The following is a 15512-nucleotide window of genomic DNA, read 5'->3' as shown; positions in this document are numbered from 1 at the left end:
TGGTTAGCAAAATTGAAAAAATCTTTTTTTTGAAAGTCTATGGATTTAGGTCACAAAATTTTTCAAATTGACGTGTATTTTTATCTTTCTTAACTAAACCTAAATCAGACTTTCATAGGCTACAGGTTAGTACTAAGTACAAATTTGTTTTATGTAATTGTCTGCAACAGTAATAAAACTGTATTTTTCTTTTTGTATTATCAGTTATCGGAATACAAGTTTAAAACTTTAAAGATATCAGGTAAAAAATATTTTGATATTAGCCCATGTTTTTATCACTGGAATGTATCTTAATACTATTGCACTAGTTGATTTCAAAACTTTATTAAATTTAAATTCCTATCGAAAATAATTTTTTACATTTTAATTCAATGTAGTTATGTTTTATTATTAAACTACTTATATTATTACTCCCAAATAAAAAAAACGACCTAGGAACTTAATTTTTTTTTTTCAAAAAGTTAGTTTTAACAACGATTTATTTGTTTTTATTATGCTACAAGTAGAATTTAGTCTTATTAATTTTATTATCAAAGTTAGCAGTATTTTATTCTCTAAATCAGTAGTCTTTACGATGTGCAGTGATTAGAAAATGTTTAACGTGCAATGCAAATTCAGTAAGGCAAAAAGATGTTTTTAAATAACGTCTGTTTTGTATAGCTAATTACAACACAAACTAACAAGTTTTTAGACGTAATTTATACATTATTATTCTAAAAGTTTAAAAATAAGTAGTGTTCTTTAGTAATAATTCTTACTTTTTATAGTTTAGTGTGCTTACAAATTTCCACTAAATTACTGTGCACGGCTTTTAAAAAGGTTAAAGACTACTGATTTGAGTAAAAGCTTTTTTATTTCTTATTATGTTTTGTTAAGTATTTTTTCTTTATAATAAATTATATTTTTTTGGTAATTAACAACTAAATACAAAAACAAAAACTGACCAATAACAAAAATGACTTTGCTAGTTATAAATATATATCTAATTTAAACCTTGCTATTTGTAAAATTTTAGATTTTTAGAACACTTTGTTCAATTATTACCAACTTGTAAAAACTTAGTGACTTATAAAAAGGTTAAAGAAGTTATTAATCAGTTTGCAGCTTTTATAGTCCATGTATGCTCTCATTTTGAACGTAAATATACTTGAGTTAAAAAGTAATTAGTGAAAACTTTTGATTAATGTAGCATTTAATGAAGTTTACAAGGAAAATATTTTATTTTGATATCTAATATTTACTTCCATTGATGGTTAATTTTGTTTTTTATTTATTCTATATTTTTAAAATTTCAATGATAATTATTATTATTATTACATTGTTTATTGTGCAATGTTGGACTCAGGCATCAAAACCTGAGCCACTTAAACAGGACACACAAAAAGAGAAAAAGAAAATAAACTTATATTCAAAACTTTAAGATAAATTATATATATATATACAAACATAATTTAAATAGAAACACAAAGTTAAACACAATATGATAAACAAATGAACTAAATTGAAAATTCAGTTCAAAAAATTCAAATTTATATATTACTTAGTACACACAGTAAAGAAGTTTATCTAAAATCATGGCTTATAAAACAAAATTCATAACTACAAAATATATAAGTAAACTAATAGTTTGTAGGGGGGAGGCGTAGGGAAACGAATATTTTTCCTTTTGTTATAGTGGAAAATTAGTTAATTTTACTGGTATTTATCGTATTTAAATCAAATCTTTTTAGCTTTAAACGAAATTGTTCTACCCTCTCACAAGATACTATATCCTGAGGTAGTCTGTTCCACATAGCTTTTGCTCTGTGAAAAAATGCGCCTTGCCACTGACTGTTTTGAAAATCATGTTTACATTTTATTTTCAAATTATTTCCTCTTAGTTGATATTTATTTTAAGAAAAATTAAAAAACTGGTTAAAAAAACTTTTATATTTGCCATTGATAATTTTGTAAAGAATTAATAAATCAAATTCACATCTTCTATATTCCAAAGATTTCAAGCCAAATTTAATCATTCTATCATTATATGACGTCTAAGATATGTTGCAACGACTACAAATATGACGGGTAAAACTCCCTTGCACAGATTCAATTTTGTTAATATCCTTTTTTAAATGGGGTGACCAAATTTGGGTACTAAACTCAAGTTTAGGGCGAACGTATGTTTTAAATAGTTTTATCAGAATTGAAGCAGAATTAGTTTTAAAACTTTTCAATATTTGATAACATGTAGTTTTTGCAATCTTATATAAATAGTTGATATGTTCATTCCATTTCAAATCTTTGGAAATATAAATTCCTAAATCTTTAAAAACTTTAATTTCTGGTAACTTGATGTTATTGATTAAGAGGTCAGTTGGAGAAGATTCTTTTTTGTTAATGGTTAGAATTTTACATTTGCTAGGATTTAAGTTTAGTTTTCTTGTTTTTAACCATATGTAAATATTATCTAAAGATAGTTGTAATGAAGTATTTGACTGACTAAAGATTTTGGCATCATCTGCAAATAAGCTTAACTCACTTTTAATATCAATGTTTGAACAAATATCATTAATATAAATTAAAAAGAGAAGGGGACCAACTACACCACCTTGTGGTACTCCACTGTAGATTGTTAAAGAGTCAGAAAGCGTATTATTGATGAGTACTCTTTGTGATCTATTATTTAAAAAGTTATCAAACCAATCAATTAAGCTTTCATGTAGCCCATACTGATTTAAAATTTTTAATAATCTTTTGTGTGATACTGAATCAAAGGCTTTTTGAATATCCGTATAAACTACTTTAGTAAATTCATTTTTGAGATAAGGAACTAACCAAGAATGTAAGCATGTTAACAGTTGAATGGTTGATGAGCGGTTTGGAACAAAACCAAACTGTTTGTTAGTTAATAATTTGTTATCAAAGAGGTGATTGAGAATTTTTACAGATACAATATGTTCATAAATTCTTGAAAAGCCACTTGTTAGAGATATTGGTCTGTAATTTAATGCATCGTGTATATTACCTTTCTTGTGCACAGGAATAATAAAAGATGTTTTCCATTGTTTAGGAACATCAGATAGTTCTAGAGAGCAATTAAATATTAATGAAAGTGGAAAAATTATTGATTGGATAACATGCTTGATATAATAGGGTGGAATTTTTTCTGGCGTTCTTATGATTTTATCTTTTAAGTGGTTAATTGAACTTATAATGTCTTCATAGGTTATGAAAATTTTTGCATCTTACTACAATTCTTTTGGGGTAGCTTAAAAGACTGGTAACTCTCGTCTTTTTTAAAAACTTTTTGAAAATTTATGTTAAAAAGTGTTGCTATTTCAAAATCTGAGGTTACTGTTTTGTTTTTATCATTATCATATAAGAGATGTATGGAATTATTTAACTTAAGTTTAGATTTCACGTAGCTATAAAACTTTTTTAAATTTGGGTTTTTGCAGAATTTGTTTTCATATTCAAAGTTGTATTTTTTAACAGCTAATTGATATTCTTTAGACTTGTTTTTTTATTTTATCAAAAGTGATTTATTTGTCTTACTTTTTTTGTATAGATTCGCTTTTTCTTTTAATAACTTTTTAATATGAGATGGATATTTTTTACTTTTGTTATTTTTAGAAAAAATTGGAACAAAACGTTTGATTGAGATTTGGATTGAGCTAATGAATTGATCGTAGAAATGCTGGAGATTTTCTGAATTTTTAAATAAAGAGGTCCAATTAATTTTTGACAGGAAATCATTGATGCTTTCAAAATTTGCTTTTTTATAGTCATATGAGACTTCTTTAGCAATAGGTATTATTTTGTTTTCAATTTTAATTGTTAGTGAAAGCAAGTTATGATCACAAGTGTTTGTTAATGGAAAATTAGTTGAGTGTGATATGATTCTATCTAGACCAAAATGATTGCAAATTATGAGATCGAGAATGTTACCATTCTTATGGGTTGGATTTTCAATTACTTGGGTTAAAAAATTGTCTGTACAAAAATTAAGAAAACGCTCATGGGGTTTATTGAAATCTGTGCTAGGAATCCTCCAATCTATATTTGGCATATTAAAATCACCAAGAACATAAAAAGAACACTCTTTTGGAGAAACCATTTTAATCATTTTGATTACATTTTGAACAGTCAGTGCGCATCTAGCAGACAGTGGAGGAAGGTAGACACAACAAAATCTTAATTTCATCTTTTTAAAAATTACATCTACACATAGGTATTCAAAATTGATGTTGCTAGTAGAGATAGAATCGTTTTTAACTTTAATAACTTTAAGCGAATTTTTGAAAAGGATAGCAACACCTCCACCCCTACTAGACCTATCACTTCGGTAAATGTTATAGTTAAAAGTACACACTGTGGCATCGTTGACCTTATTAGTCAACCATGTTTCAGTCAAAAAAAATAAATCAATGTTATTTAAATTTATATAGTTCTCTAAAATATAAAATTTATTTAAAACAGATCTTATATTAGTGTAACAAACTTTTAAATAGTTGTTATTACAATTTATATAGGAAAACTTGTTAGTGTTAAAATTAATCCTATCACTTAATAAGTTTATACCCGTTGACTCACGATTTCCTCCACTAATCCAAAAGATGTTCTGGGAGCGGTAACGAAAGGGCTGTTTTGTCAGTTCAACTATCTTGTTGTTCCTTATAACATATTTTATGTCCAATTTATTCTCATCAGCGATGGCTTGCTTTATTTTAACTTCTTTTCTCAATGTTCTGAAAGCTTCAATTTCCAAGAGAGTTCTGTCAGGGTTGATGTAGATTTTTGATTCAATTTCACCATTAAACATTTTCAAATCTCTCAGTCTTAACAGTCTGTGTTTGGATGCTAAATTATTTAATTTGACTATAATTGGTCTGATTTTGTTAGCTGCAATTTTACCAACTCGATAAAGTGACTTAAACTCTTCTTTTTTCATTTTATTTTCTCCTAATACTTGTTGAATAATTTTTAGATCATTTTTGCAACATTATGATAACTAAATTTTTTTTTAAGTAAGAATACAAAAACAAGTATAAAAAGTTCTCATTTATATAAACTTTAATGTTTTTCAGTATTGATTTATTAAATATGTTTTTACTAACATGCATTTTTTATTACTAATTCATATTTGTTAATTCTTTGACAATGTTCACTAATATTTTTGTTCAAATCCTATTCAGAAATCTTTAGAAATAAACTAGTTTAAATTTTGTAGACAAGTAGTGTGCTTAGTCTTGGGGTTTAATGAACTTTAATACTATTTAAGTTGTAAATTTAATTAGTTAGTTAAAATTACAGATCAATAGTTCGATCAGTTTTCATAAGGAGAACACTGCAAAAATCGTTTTATAATTTCACAAAGTAAAAACAGTAAGTTAGAAAAACCCTATAAAACTAACGTAACAAAATTATACTATAAAGTGCAAAGCTTAATGAAAAATTATGTAAGAACTAAGATAAACAGTTTTAATTAATGCTATAAATTTCGTTAAAAGATTACTTATCATTAAAGTAAATATAGTACAACGAAATTGAAAAAAAAAAATTTGCAAAACGATTTTTTATTAAAATAGGTATCATGAAGATTCATTATTTTTAGCACTTATGTATCAAGTGCTTTTTGTTTTATCGTTTTCGATTATATTCTCTAATAAAAAAATAAAATTTATGCATTTTTTATGAGTTTTTTTATTATTATTTGGCTTATTTAATGTCTTTGTATGAGTTTTTGCAAACATGAAACAATGGTTTTTCCATTATAAAAGTAGACAGCTAGATATCCATAATATTTTGTTAACATAAAAAAATAAACAGAAGTACTTTCTGTCCAAACTCATCAGTGTTTTACTCGTGGTCATAATTGCTAGAATAAAATTTAAAAGTAATAACTACGAAACATGAACTGGTAATAAATAAGAAATTAAAACCTTTAACAAACTATTAATATGAATCTAATAAAGAATATATATTTTAAAAATAATCTTAATGAGCTTTTAACTCAAATAAACATTTGCTAAATAGTTTTTCTAATTTAGATATTTAATTTTAAACTGTTAATTTGCAACCTGTGATTAACTTTTATTATACATTTATTTAATCTGATCATTCCAAATTGAACTAGTTTTCATCTGTTTTTTCTATACAAGTATTTTATTCTAAATCAATTCTTTTATAGTCAGTTCTTTTTCCACTAAAATTATATCTAATCAATTCATAACTAAAGTTAACTCACAGCGCTTTGACCTACACCCGACTTATTTTAATAAAAATGTTTGATAATTCAACTGAAAGTAGTTCATATCCAAAAAAAAGTAATTTAGTTTAAAAGAAAAACTAAATATCCCTCAAGTCAAAAGTGAGAACTTTTTTTTTATTTTTAGGGACTTGTTTTAGTCTATATGTACAAAGAATATAAATAATTAAATATTTGTACTTATTTATTAAACTTCTATGGTCAAACCATATTTATTTACTTTGTTTAAAAAGCTTATTAATAAATGCTAGACACAGTTTAAATATTTTAAATGCAAACTTATTTTCTGATTGTACTTTCTAGAGAACTAAAACTCTTTAAAAATCTAAGTTCAGTTAAATAAAGGATGTATAGTCAATTTATGCATTTAAGCTAGTATAAATTTAATCTAAAAGTATTACAAATAATTTAAAAGTTATACTATTTTAAATTTTAGAAAAAATAAAGAAGTTAAAATATATATTAAAAAAAATTAGATTAAAAAAAAATAACGTGGAGGCTAGTCGGATAAACTGAGAATTGTTATAAAAAAAAAAATTCAAAATTTATCGGATCATTAATTAGGTAAAAAGTAAAATGGGAAACTTTCTGTAGCAGACTTGTGGAGTGTGATAACAAGATGTAATCGATTTGGAGTAAACTGGTTGGGCAGAAAATGTTTCAGACGTGTGCTGTTCGTGCAGAAAACAATTTTGTAGGTATCTTATTCAGATGATAAATTATTGTATTATAGTTTATTGAACGACCAAAAAGCACTAAAATATTTTTTCCTATGACCTGGTGTACGAAAAAACCTTTTGTTTATCGAGTTGCACACCACGGATACCTTTTAACGTCTTGTCCAGGACTTGTATCCCTATGAATATGTTTAGTATCAAAAACTTTATAGTTGGCTGGCCAAATCTAGCAAAAAATTTTTTTGCTGGCCGAATTTGTTAAAAAAATTGTTAGCGGGCTGCGTAATTAAAAAAAAAAGAACTTTAAATTTATTTAAACTGTTAGAAGTTTAAACTAAATTTAAGTAATTTTTTAATAAGCACTTATGAGTTCTGTAAAATTTAAAGACAAAAATAAGCAAAATTTAAAAGATTTTTTGGTTAACAATTTCAATTTTCTTATTTTGCACAAGATGTTTTCAAGCTGAAAAAACGTCCCGCGGGCTTTGCGTCGCCCAGCCCACCTCTATCGTAACTAGTGATGTACCGGACTCACTATCCGGGTCCGGGTCCGGCCGGATATTGCTATTTTTGTCTGATATCCGGATCCGGCCGGATTCTAAATTGAAAAAAAAGTCCGGATCCGGTTCCGGCCGGATTCTAATTTGAAAAAAAAAGTCCGGGTCCGGTTCCGGCCGGATTCTAATTTGAAAATAAAGTCCGGGTCCGACCGGATCCCAACAGAGATCCGGGCGGACCCGGATCTAGTTAGTAAAAAAGAGCATACTGAAAAGTATTTTTTCAAAAACAAACCCTGTGTAAATTAATAAAAGTAATTTTCGTCAGTTAAAATTAAACACCAACCGTGATTGACTCATTTTGTACAAGTGACTAACTTACATTTGTTTACATAAAAACTATGAAATAAACATTTCATGAAATGCAACTTTTTACATATGTTGTAAAATTGAAAACTTTGGAATGAATACTTGCACTATTTATTGTTTAAAGTTGAGCTCAGAGAATATTTAGAGTTAATACGGTTGAATGTACGAGCCAATGAGAATCATATGACGAATTGTTTCAAACTAAATAGTGATGTAACAAAACATCATCAGAACATGACAGGCAGTTTATATGTAAGCAGTTAGTTAGTTTGGTGTGTAGCTTGAAGCAACAAACTATCTTGAACGTTTTTGTGAATGCTTATTGTAAGTAGTGCTTTATTTTAAAAGTGAATATTTCAACAAGTGTTTAATTGTTTAAATATTTAAGCCAGGTTTATAGTTTAATAGTTTATTAAAAATTTTACAGTTTCTTGTTTACTAAAAGTTTTATTTAATTTTTAGTTTTTTGTTTTAAGTCTTTTGATATAGATTTAAATAGCTTCCAGTTTTTAAAGTGTTACCAAAGTAATTAATAATTTTGTATATGATAGTATTTCTTGTTGTGTTTTATATAAAAGATTCATCACTCAAATCTGTCGTGTCTGATTATAGAAAGAAGTCTCAGTTAAAATTTAGTATTTGTTAGATATTAATTAAATAAGGTAGGATTTAATTATTATGGGTAGTACTATTAAATTAGTTGTACCACAATCAGTCCACAACTTTACTACCAAATTGTCAACCTTTGCTAGCTGTTCTACTGATTATTAAATTAAAGTAATTTTTTCAGTTTTTAAAAACCTCATTCTGACTCAGGCTTGTTTATACTCACTCTAGCTAGTTTTATTGACTTAAAGAGTGGCAACCCTGCTAGTTTGAAAATTTTTGGGAATTTTAGAAAATCTTGGACTGCCTCAGACTAGTTTAGTTTTTTATAAAAACTAAGGCTAGTTTTCTTTTAGATTTTGAATGAGTTTGAGCTGATCCAGTTTTCAATATTTTGTTATTTTCTAGTGTCTTTTGTTCAAGAACTTGATTTCAGATTTTTAATTGTAAATAACACTTAAATTTGTAAAACTTGTGGCTAGCTGTTCTACTTATTATTAGATTAAAGTTTTTGTTTTCAGTTTTTAAAAACCTCATTCTGACTCAGGCTAGATTATTCTAGTGATGTACCGGACTCACTATCCGGGTCCGGCCGGATATTGCCATTTTTGTCAGATATCCGGATCCGACCGGATTCTAATTTGAAAAAAAGTCCGGATCCGGTTCCGGCCGGACTCTAATTTGAAAAAAAAGTCCGGATCCGGTTCTGGCCGGATTCTAATTTGAAAAAAAAGTCCGGATCCGGGTCCGGTACATCACTAATCGTAACTCAACGCACAAACTATTCTTCATTTTAGAACGACTGATGATACATTGAGCAAAATTAACAAAGTACATAATAAACATAAACAATAGATCATATGACAACAAAATCAATGAGTACCACTGAAAAGATCATAACAAATAATTGAGTAAATAAGTAGTATTTTTTCTCCTATAGAACCTTATGATGTTTTTACACAACAAAAACTTTTATTGTTATTTAAAGTGTGAAGTGGTTATGTTTTATTAAATAAGATGTTAGTTGTATATGTATATGCTTCATTGTAAATTACCATTACTGCCAATGAAAAGTCACAACACAATCTTAATTAAAAAAATTAAACTATGGTTAGTTTTAATACAAAAATAAAGTTGTTTGTAGGCTTCCTAGGAGTTTGTTATGTTATAATAAAGTAAACCTTATCATATTCAAAATAATAAATGAAGAAAGTTAAGTTTCCAAAAAAAAAAAAAAAGTTAAATATTTTTTATAATCTTAAAACATAATAACGGTGTACAAAAAAAGTAAATCAAGTAAAATAAATTGAAATTTTTGAAGATTTTGAAGAAAACTTAAAATAAATCATTGTTTATATATTCTTTTTTTCTAGTTGTTCAACAGTAAGGTTATGTGGTATGTAAAGTTGATTATAACTTTTTAATTAATTTAATAATTTAAAAAATATAATTATTCTTAATAAAGAGCACTACAAATAAAAATCAATAGTTTTATTTGACCTTGACCTTGTTAACTGAAAAAAAGTAATTTTTTTCGATATAAATAATTATATGTAAAATTTCATTAGAAATTAAACATGTTTGGTAGTAAAGTTTCGTTAGGCTAAAATTTTATAATTTGATAAGTAGGGACTAATATAACAACCAAATTCTTAAAAATTTCTTGATATAAACCATACAAAACAAACTATACAAACAAAAGCCAGAATACACAGTAGATAATGCTTAACCTAGTTGAATAATTATAAGTTTTGTAAACTTGTCAAACCAGGAATTAAAGTAATTAAACTCACCAAATTTAACTATATGCTTTATGTCAACTACATTGATAGACATGCTTTATTAGATGTTGGTTGGTTAACTTAAAATTAAAGAAAATAGTAATCATGTAGTTTATGTGAGATTAAAATAAAGGTAATTTTTTACTTCTTTTTTCTCCATAAAACTTGACACTTTTACTAATAAACCAAAAATTACATAAACTGTTATTTCTTTAAGATAAAAAAGTGCCAAACAATTAATTTTAATGCTTTGTATATTTTGAATAATTATCACAAAATTTAAGAACAACAACTATGTACTTCTTACAAAGTTTAAAGTCAACTTATTTTTTTTTTTATAAAAGAGAGCACCTTTACCAAGTAACAAAAAAGCTTAGTTAGAAACTATTATTGCTTATAAAAAAGCAAACAATTTTTATGCTTTCATATATTTTGTATTGAAAAAATAAAATTAGTTTTAAGTTAACAGTGAAAATTATACAAAGCATACAAATTAGTTAGGTATACTTTTTAAACTTTACAAAGGGATAGTTTGTTAAGTTTGTGTATTTTACTTATAATTTTGTGTAAGTACTTATGGAGACCATTATATTACCTTTTTAAAATTCAAGTTGATGAATTTAATAAATATAGAGTTATTACAAAAAATTTAAATTGTACAAACCCATCAATTGTGCCACCAAGGTTTTTTTTTAATTTTTTAGTCAAATAAAAGTAAATGAGGCAGGTAAAATTACACATAATGTCACTTACTTGCTTTTGCCTACAACACATTTATCATTGCTAAGGGTAGAGTTTGAAACTAAGGTTATTTTACCATTAAATAAAATTGTTTTATTTATAGATTATTTAGAAATTTAAATAAGGTATATTAATGATTTGCAATATTATGTATACAAATTTTCATTAGTATTTGCTCAACAGCTTTGGAAATGTAAGTTTCTTAGCTAATATTTTTTTTTGTTATGACATCATTATTACTGGATTCATCAGCATGAAGTTTTAAAGTATTTATTTACATTAAATATAGAGTTATCATAGTAATATATACGTGCAATATTTTTCCAAAAATAAGGTTCCTATACTGAACTGTGCTCTAACTGTCTTCTTATAAGAAGTATAATGGAGTTCTCTAATATGAAGAAAAACAAGTTAAAAATTAGCTTGACATTAAGCATTTTAAAAAGTACTTTATTTTTATTCTTTTTAAATTAAATAAATTAGCTTAAGGGCATAGAGGGGTAGGGCATTATTTTTACAAAAAATAACATAGGCTCTTATATGAAAGCTTAAAATATGATTTATAAGTTGGTAGTTATAAAATGCAATTACTCATTTCTTAAAAATCGTCTCTGTATTTTGTTAAGCTGTAAAAAGTATCTGGTAGATGAGATAAAAGTATTCAAAATAGTTTTTGTTTAAATTATTATTGCAGCATATTTTTTAAACTAAATAAGTGTTATTAAAAGCAACAAAAATACCTTAATATAAATTTAGATTGTTTAGGATCATAGAGGGTCCAACAATTTTATAAACAAATAACAACGGTAGTTTTTTAAAACCTTGAAGTATATACTATCAATTACTTTTATAATATTTTTTTTAATAGATTTTATTTTATTAATAATAAGTTTAGTAAAAAGTTTCTTGTAAAAACATGGAAAATTAAAGTTACTGAAAATTATCTCTTTCTACATTTTTTAAAGAAAACATTGGTAAAAGTATATCAAGCCAAAGGCTGGACCTATGTGTTGTGCTGTGTGACAACCTCAAGTCATTAATATTTTACTATACCACTTTTATCATTAGACCACAAAACTTTGGTGGAGCGAGACCCGGATTTGGTTTTTATTTAAACTTGTGAATCAGTTGCAACCAAAAAAAAACAACAAAACAAATCATGCTAGCAAGCGGTAGCTTCATGGTTAAACACATAAACTGTTATTAGATTGACAATTGGAAGATTTTGGTTGCCACTGACTGACGAGTTTTAGTCCCAGTCTACCAAGTGCTTGTGGTATGATGATCAAAGTAGTATGATCTAACCTTTATGTTAATTTCTTCACTTTTGAGCAATTTACTTTAAACTTCTAGTAAATGACCTTTGCATTATTACAAACAGATGTAGGAATTGAATTAAAAAAAATTTGAAGTTAAAATATTTGTTTTCTACAAGCTGTTAATTTTTTGTTAAACATTAGAAAAAAAGTCTAAATTTAATTGCTCAAAAGCTGTAGGAGAAGATAAAATTTTAGTTATATATCTGTTTTGCATTTTAGATGTTTTTTAAAATAAAGAGCCTATTAAACCATCTAACTTTGATTCCTTACCTTTCAAAAGTTACTTTGAATTTGAAGTAAAAATTGTAAATATCTGTTAGCTTAGATATTATTGTTAAAAGTTAGACTCACTTTAAAAAAAAGTAACCTTTAATACACTTGAATTCTTTTTATATTTTATTTATTCAGTTATTTACAAAATAAAAAGTTGAACAACTTGTACTTACAACTTCAGGATTTTTTTGAACATATTCTTAAATAACAGGTAAAACACTTTTTTCACAACTTGATCTTATTTTATATAGTTTTTACTAAGCTACAAAATGCTTTTTACAGATTTAAAAAAATTAAAATAATTTTTGAGATATAGCTGGTCAAAGTCGGAGGAAACAATAGGTTCCTTATGGGAGGCGCAAACTAAAACCGCAAATAACTAGAAATCACTAAAAATATATCTTTTCCTACGTTTTTTCTACCTCAAAATTTCAGGAAATGTTCCTTGCAATATTCTGAAAATTTGGTAAGAGCAGAATTTAAAAAAAAATAGAAATAAAATTTTTATAAAAAAAAACTATTTTTTTGTTTTTTTTTTATATAACATATTAATTTTTTAACTTATTAAAAAGTTTTTCAGACAGAATTTTCTAAATATACCAAGGAACACTTCCTGAAATTTTGAGGTAGTTATCTCAAAAAATGTAGGAGAAGATAGATTTTTAGTGAAATAGTCTATTTTTGCCGTTTTAGTTTGCGCCTCCCATAAGCAACCTACTATTGCCGCCCAACTTTGACCGGCTATATCTCAAAAATTTATTTTGATTTTTTAAAGCCTGTAAAAATTATCTTGTAGCTTAGTAAAAACTATATAAAATAAAATCAAATTTTGAAAAAAGTGTTTTACCCCCTATGCCCTTAGTACTTTAGGCATTTAAAAAGATACTTAACTAAAAAAAGCTATCATGAAATTTAATACACATTATTTAGAGTTTTTGTAACATCTTTTATTAGTATTTTTAATTTTAAAGTTTTTTAAATGATTTTTATTTTTTTAAAACCGACTTAGAGTTATAATTGATTTTTTTCTAACATATAAAATTTAGTTTTTGGAAAGCTTACATTTTTAAGGTTTTTAACGATACAAATTTCATTTTTTTAAACATAGTCAAATTTTGTTTTAAGTGCTTCAATATTAACTTGATTTGTACATCTTACTTATTTATACTGTAATTTGTATAATTATTTGATAGTTGTTTAAAAGATATACTGTTAAGAAAGTTTTTTTTTCAAATAAAGTTTTTATTTAAAAATTTATTACATAATATTTATTTTTTTAGTAAAATAGTTCTTTCAAAATAGTTTATAGTCCATTTTAGTATAATCTTACTATAATCATATGTTTAGTTGTAATTTATGATAATTGTTTTTCACACTTAGTAAAAAAACTAGTATGTGTTTGCGTAAGTAGGTTTTAAAAAAATTTCAAAGTATATATAAGGTAAACATGTAAAGTTCTAACTTGTTTTCTCAAAGACCACTGTTTGATTTACCTAAGTTCTTGCATTATTATTTTATTTCGGAGCTTTACAATTGTTTTTTTTGAAGAAAGCTTAGTTTTAAAACAACAATAGTTGTTTTTACTAATACATATGTAGCTGCTCACAAGACAAAACTATGATGAAATTTCTTAATTAGTAGCTTATTTTTATGTTTTAGTTATAAATGTAGAAATATTTGTCATTGTATAAGTCATATGGTTATTTAAATTTTGTGACGTGAGCGACTGTTGTTGCACTTTTGTGTTGGTAAACAATGACTCACTAATAATCACTGTTTATATTTGTATAAATAGATAAATTTTTGAGCAGTATGTGTTTAAAACAGTTTTTACTCTACATAATAATTGTGTATTAAAATTTTTATATTAGTTAGGTTTCTAGCTATTGTTTTACTTTTTATAAAAATTTTATAAACTATTAATTAGTCAAAAATGCAAACAAGTAGAAAACAGTTCAAAATTCAATTTTATAAGTATTAATCCTAGATTTTTTTAAAGTTCAGCAAACTTTAACATTGAAAAAGTTAAACATGCTGGGTTACATTTATATATTCAATATAAGAAAAATTACTTTTATTGTTGTTAAGTTATTAGTATACCTGTGTTAAGTTTAAGTTGGTTGAAATAGTTTTTTACAAATTTGAGATTTATACTTGTACAGCATTTAATTATTTTGTAAAATACTATAGGTATATAAAAACTATTGTGAATTTGTACTTTTTTCAAAAACCATATAACTTTTTATTTATTTAATGATTAGTTTCAAACTTTTGGTGATTAATTATTTTTTTTTAAATAAAAAACCCAACAATAGTCATGCAGATTAAAAAAGAATTCATGAAACTATTTAAGTATATTTTATGTTGTTGTTTATATTATATTTTCTATAATTTTTAATTGTCTTCTTTTAATATAAAGTACATTTTCTAGTACATTTACAACAATAAAGCTCAAAAATTACGTGTGAAGCTGATTATGTCTTAACCAAAAAAACTCTAGAAACCTTTGTAAACATAAATTTAAACTTAAAAATAAACATATTACTAAGTAAATGAAAAACTAGTAATTTTAAGGTAACCTATAATTTTAATCTACAGTGTTGTAAATAACTGTTTTTGTTCTATTGTGAAATACTACAATGAAGTGGCAATTTAAAGAAGACCATACTCTTGAGCACAGAAAAAAAGAGTCGCAAAAGATTAAAGAAAAGTATCCCAATCGAATTCCTGTTATTGTGGAAAAAGCAGAAAAATCAAACATAGAAGACATAGACAAGCGGAAATATTTGGTTCCTGCTGACATATCTGTAGCTCAATTTATGTGGATAGTACGAAAACGAATTAATTTAACTCCTGAAAAAGCTATATTTTTGTTTGTTAATAAGATAGTTCCAAGTTCCACTGCAACTTTAGGAGAAATTTATAGTAATCATAAAGATGATGACGGATTTTTGTATGTAGCTTATAGTGGCGAAAATACATTTGGTTTCTGTTTTTAA

At 25.5% G+C, this 15512-nt stretch overlaps 1 protein-coding gene across 1 annotated transcript; it reads left to right on the top strand.

Moving 5' to 3' along the window:
* Positions 1-15152: 15152 nt before the first annotated feature.
* On the top strand, positions 15153-15512 carry LOC145844835 (gamma-aminobutyric acid receptor-associated protein-like 2). Its single transcript, XM_082952254.1, has one exon. It carries the CDS (start codon positions 15153-15155, stop codon positions 15510-15512), a length of 360 nt encoding a protein of 119 aa, XP_082808380.1.

Source organism: Thalia democratica, chromosome 9 (assembly GCF_965202585.1).
Source record: "Thalia democratica chromosome 9, ktThaDemo2.hap1.1, whole genome shotgun sequence".
Taxonomy (NCBI): domain Eukaryota; kingdom Metazoa; phylum Chordata; class Thaliacea; order Salpida; family Salpidae; genus Thalia; species Thalia democratica.
This window is presented reverse-complemented; position numbering and strand designations above follow the sequence as displayed.